General features: G+C 40.9%; 1 protein-coding gene across 1 annotated transcript in view; it reads left to right on the top strand.

Moving 5' to 3' along the window:
* Positions 1-4,794, top strand: part of LOC311046764 (uncharacterized protein) — a 6,431-nt gene extending 1,637 nt beyond the window's left edge. The window contains exons 2-3 of the mRNA XM_084059297.1: positions 3,468-3,590; positions 3,710-4,794. Coding sequence (XP_083915423.1) covers positions 3,468-3,590; positions 3,710-4,047 — 461 coding nt within the window. The 3' untranslated portion in view covers positions 4,048-4,794. The remainder of the gene's footprint in view (positions 1-3,467; positions 3,591-3,709) is intronic.
* Positions 4,795-6,000: the final 1,206 nt, after the last annotated feature.

Here is a 6,000-nt window from a genome sequence, read left to right as displayed (position 1 = left end):
AGCCAGAAAGGATGAGGACAGGGAAATGGTCTGTGGCCACCACCTGCAAAACCATTCCTTTATAGGGGTTGGCTTGCGAATTGCTTCTCATTTCCACCTGTTGTCTGTTCCATTTGCTCAACAGCAGGTGAAATTGATTCACAATCAGTGTTGCTTCCTAACTGGACAGGTTGATATCCCAGAAGTGTGATTGACTTGGAGTTACATTGTAATGTTTATGTGTTCCCTTTATTTTTTTGAGCAGTGTATATATGTCTATGAAATGAATACCAAGGACCCCAAAGGAAACAAGTCCGCAAGGACTTTTTTGGTCGGACGTTTTAGACAAAGGTATTATTGCGAACGCAGCGGAAGGAGGCGTGCCGTACTATGACACCGTGCTCGGCTTGTGTGTCTGTGTGTCCGTGTGCACTATTGTGTGCACTGCCTGTGTGCAGCCAAGTAAATGTCCAATATAGACGTACCATACATCAAATGAAAGGTCTTTGAAAACTGAACACACCTGTCAAGGTTGCGTTTAAGCCCGCCCCTTCCCCCGGAGGCCACGCCCCGGAGAAGGCTCCTAAAAACTCCCCATTGAAACCCCATGTTAAATGAAAGGTGCCCGAATCGCTCCCAAACTTTTTCTACCCCCCCTAAGTGGGGGTCTACGAACAATTACTTCGGCCTCGGATTTTGGCTCCGCCCCCCGGAAGTGGGTGAAACAGGCACTTCAAACACTTTGTTGAATTGTTCAAAAACATTCAAAAAAATGTTTTTGTGAATTTGTATTTTTCTAAGATGCTCCTTCTAACGCAGATTTTTTTTTTTTTTCTTTTGTTACTTTTGTTTTAATAATGTTTTTTTTCGTTCGCTTGCCGCTTTTGCGCGTCTTACTTGTAAATGTAACTGTGTTGTTTTACATTCTTTTGCCTAATAACATTTACAATCAATCAATCAACAGGTGCTAACATGCTGCTAATGAGGAGGAAAGCTGTCAATAGCTATGTCATACACTCTCACAAATAACTACAATAAGCTACAATAGCTAATGTCATACACTATCACAAATAACTAAAATAAGCTACAATAGCTAATACTGTCAAAAAGCGTATGTAGCCTAAGACTATAACACTTACATATAGCAAATATCGCACCCGGTCTGTACTCTTTGATACCTCAATAAAATTATACAACAAGCAATGAGCACATCGGGGGAAAAAAAACTGGGGATCAGAGAATGTGTATTATGTCTTCTTGTATTTCCCTGATCACGTTATTTGACAACGTTTGCAATCATTCAAATATAGTGTTTATTCATAAGATTGTCCACCTGGTTCTCATTGGCTGCGGTTACATGGACAGTTGTATTCGGAATGAATACACTTCTATTCGGAATGAATGAATGGATGAATTCATTCCGAATAGATTTGCTCATGTAAACACCCCAATTGGAATAGAATATTCCATTCCAGTCTGACCCGAATGCATTTTCATTCGGAATAGGAGGGGTGGTATAGACCGTTTGAATCGGGTTAAATCAATCGGAATTGACCATGTAAACACTTTATTCCAAACGCTCCTGTCTGTTTGGAATACATGCATTCCTTTGCGCATGTCCGTGCTTAGTAGGGCTGTCAGAATTGTCCAAAAATGACCTATCAAATCTCTAATTCGGCCACGGTTGGTGCTGAGAAGCGCTCGCTCCTGCGGGATAAAATGAATGATTCTAATAGCGTCATTTAATAAGCCTGTAATGGTTATAAGCCCAGACTTGTCCAGGAGAACGGACGCTCCGAGGATTGCTGGCCTAGGCTACACTTATATGGATCTTTTTCTAAACAGGTAATTTAGTCCTCAGTTTTTAAAAAGAATCCCTGGCCACATGACAAAGATTTTTTTTTTAAATCCCTATCCACACGTAAACGCAGAAACGCATTGATCATAGACTGTAGTGTTGCGCGCGCGCGCGCTCTCGCTCTCTCTCTCTCTCTCTCTCTCTCTCTCTCTCTCTCTCTCTCCATTTATTATTATAATGACCATGTGCGAATGCGCGATGACATCATCGTACGGTACCTACATGAGAAATGTGACAAATACTATAGGCTAGCCTACGTTTTACCGTGTCTGGTACCAATACAAAAAAAGAAACTGGTCTGGTCAGATCTTGTAGATCTGCTACTTTTGCATTAAAACGGCGATGACAAAGGAACACAGGCTTGCACCGCATACAACGCTGCCTGGCCAGGAGTCGGTGCGTTGCTTACCGGCCTGCCTACGACCGATAGACCTCCGCCGCGGAGGCACAAGGGGGCTATTGCCTCCTCCCATGCCCACCAGGGGAAGCTCTGCTCTGGGTAGTGGCCCCTGGTCCATGCCCGGGCGTAGGCGGGAACCACTTTGCGCATGTCAAAAGTTATATTCTGAATGAATGCTTTGGTCATATAAACGAGGAATACTTTTATTCAGGTCCCATGTAAACAGGTGAGTGGATCAGATTCCTCTATTCAGAATGAGTTCATTCGGTATGAATTCATTCTGAATGAATACATGAGTGTCCATGTAACTGTGGCCACTGAATTCCTTGTTTCAGGGCTTGTTCCCAGTGGGTGCGTTTACATGCACAATATTTATTCATTCAGAATGAACTCATTCCGAATAGAAATGTATACCCAACTGTTTACATGGCACCTGAATAAAAGTATTCCTGTTCCTCAATCGTTTACATGAGCATTTCTATTCTGAATGAGCATTCATTCCGAATTGAAGTGGAATAAACCTGTCCATGTAAACGCAGCCAGTGTGTATTATCTCTCCTTAAAATACATGACTGGATTCAAGTGAAGAGCAACAGACAATCAGATGAGACATATGTTTGTAAAGGTTTTTGTTGTTGTCATACTGTAGCCTATACTGTAGGTCCCAAAACTACTTTTATAGCTGTTACCAAAGTGGAATGATTAAATATTGATCAAATTACATGGGCCTTTTCTCAACTAAAATGTTATCAGACAATATTTCTGATTAGATATAGATCCTTGTAGTCTACTTCAGAGCCACCAGAGACAGACACCTCTGCAGCGTCTAGCTGCCTGCAGAGCTCTGGACACCCAGACAACTCCACTAGTATTAATGGTGATTTTTGATTTGTAAAGAGCTGATAGAATACATACATCACCTGTTGGGGTGCTGGGTTAAGATAGGATCATGAAAAGGAATAGAAACCGCACGGTCCGTGCATGAAATTTACTGGAGCGTACAAGTGTACACATAACACAAAATGAACAAAATAAATGATGTACTCCTGCTGCATCATGCTTATAATGTGAGAAACCTGTGTTTCCAACGTAGGCTGGTCACAATCAAATAAATCTGAAAAATCAAGTCCCTCTGTCTTTTTGTATTGTCTGGCAGTCAGACAGACAGACATTTAGTCAGTTTAATAATGTTTAATAAAACATTGCATATTTTTTAATAAAACCATCCAGGCTCTGGTCCCAGTCAGCCAGATACGTCATCAATGATGACAGGACAGGAAGCAGAGACCAAGATCATTGCACGAGTGTCGGAGGCTTTGCTCAAAGGTACATTACACCATGTGTGTTTAAGAGGTACTTTGATAAAAAGTCCCTCTGTCAATCTGTCTGTTATACATTTAGTCAGTCTGTGTCAGTCAGACATTTTAACAATGTAAAGTGTAACTGAAAACAATGTATTCTTTTTCTTCCAGGCGCCGGCTCCAGTCAACCAAACGTGATGACGACGATGACGACACGACAGGAAGCGGAGACGTTGCGGTCCGTGAGGAAAGAGTTCATCCAACGAGTGTCGGAGCCCGTCCTCGATGGTCTGTTGGACACATTGCTGGATGAGAACGTTCTCAACGATGGAGAGATGGATTCGGTCAGAGTGGAGAAGGGCAGGAAAGAGAAAGCGCGGAAACTCATCGACATGGTGCGAAAGAAAGGGAAGGAGGCATCGTCGAAGATGATCGCTGCACTTCATGAAGAGGATCCAAGCCTTCACCAGGAACTTGGTTTGAACAAACATTGGTTTGGCTTGGTTTAACCCTTTGATTGACTGAATTTCTTATTGATGAGAGAAACAAATGTACAAAGCAAAAAAAATGCACAATCGTAGCCTAAAAGAATGACACAAATAAGCCCTATAGAGCTCATGTCCACTGTTTATACATTAACGGCTGATGTTAATGTGCGACCCCGGGGGGAGGAACAAGAAAAGCAATGATACGAATATTGTACTCTAAAAGACATGAAATAAATACAATTATGATCAGGATCAACTGACTTTCATCAGTTTATTTAGGGTGAACATAGCGATTGACTTGATAAACTATTACATGTAACTGCTGCAGAATACCAACACAAAAGAGTCCTTTGCCGCATTACTTTTAAACCTATACTGTACATGGAACTAACCTTAATTTATCATTTATAGAATTCTCCTCTGTTGAGGATCATAATGCTGTCTGATGACTAGAAATGATCTAATCAGTAGGATCTCACATCTCTGGGATGTTTGTCAGGAAGTTTTACATTCAAAACATTTGATTTGACCCATAAGTATGTGTTCTGACTTGTACTGTATCTTTATTTTCTTGCAGTAACCACTGAATCTTGTTGATGAATACATGTTGGTTTATTTGTGTTTTGACATTTCTTTAATATATCAGTTATTTAGATTTCCACCATACAGTGTATATAAGGCATGTCAATGTCAAGGTGACTTGACATTTTAAATCTCTCCTAGATGTTGGCTGAAGTTGCATGGATGTACAGTTATGTATCCTAAAAGCGACAGTTTTGTACTTTCAAGTAGTTATTATTTTGTTTTGCGTCATTTTGTCAGCGGCACAAGAAGATTATATAAAAAACAAATTCTGATGAAGATCTGTGACCTTGATTGATTAATAAAGCAGAGAAAAGTGTGTGTGTGAGTGTAGCCGACATTGTTTATTTATTTTTCTTATTATTATTATTACTAAAATGAAAATGGAATGGTTCAGTTCTCAGAGGAACTATGAACGTTTCTGGTAGAATGTCCATGGAACTGCCTTTACCTTCCACTAATCACTAAGAAAATGCACACGCACACGCACGCACGCACACACACACACACACACACACACACACACACACACACACACACACACACACACACACACACACACACACACACACTTACTCTACGTGCAGTGGCTCTTATTAGCTCCGGAGAAACTACAAGCTCACAAAGTGTTGTTTCAATTTCAGCTCATTCTCATTCAAGCCTTCTTTCCCAGTACAACAAAACCTTGTGACTATTTAACTCTACTACGGCCGGGCATGTGTGTGAGATGAGCACGGCTGCATGCATCCCACCTGCGATATCAAAAGAAAAACACAAATGTGCTGCGGTTCCCCAATAGTCCCAAACCGACCACGTGAAAATACAACAATGCAGCAAGCAGCTTGTAAAGGCTTCCTTATGTCAGATTCTAAACAGCAGCCAGCCCAGTACCTGCTGACTTTGTTTATTGAACGGTCAAAGCTTAGTTTAAACCATGTGTCAAGCCAGACAAACTTTTGTTCTATAATGTGCTGTTTTCACTGTTGCTACACTTAAGAATATGAAATAACAAGTGTGAACCCATAGCCATAATTCATAGCTATTTAGATATTTGGAATAAATATTGAGGTATGGCATTGATTTTCGCTCAGCTCCAGAATTTGCAAGTAGAAAGTAAAAAGTAAGTGATACATTGAACGTTAATTCAAATTTGACCTATGATTTTATTTTACTTTTCGGGGAAGTGGGCAAGACCTGTGGGCAAGTAGAACATGACCCTCTGAGACCTTAGTGTCAACCGCTGCACAGTGATAAGGTAGTCTAAGAGTGTGAAGTGGGATCAACTGTTGGTTTTGCAGTGTTACCAGGTTATATTGGTTTCCTAGCTCTCCTCTGCTTCATCCTAACATGCATGGCAAGGAATCTTCCAGACAACTTCAATGAAGCCAAGTT

The sequence above is a fragment of the Gymnoscopelus microlampas genome, assembly GCF_963454915.1.
Source record: "Gymnoscopelus microlampas genome assembly, chromosome: 6".
Lineage (NCBI taxonomy): Eukaryota > Metazoa > Chordata > Actinopteri > Myctophiformes > Myctophidae > Gymnoscopelus > Gymnoscopelus microlampas.
The sequence above is the reverse complement of the archived record's forward strand: the minus strand, read 5'-3'. Positions and strand labels throughout refer to the sequence as shown.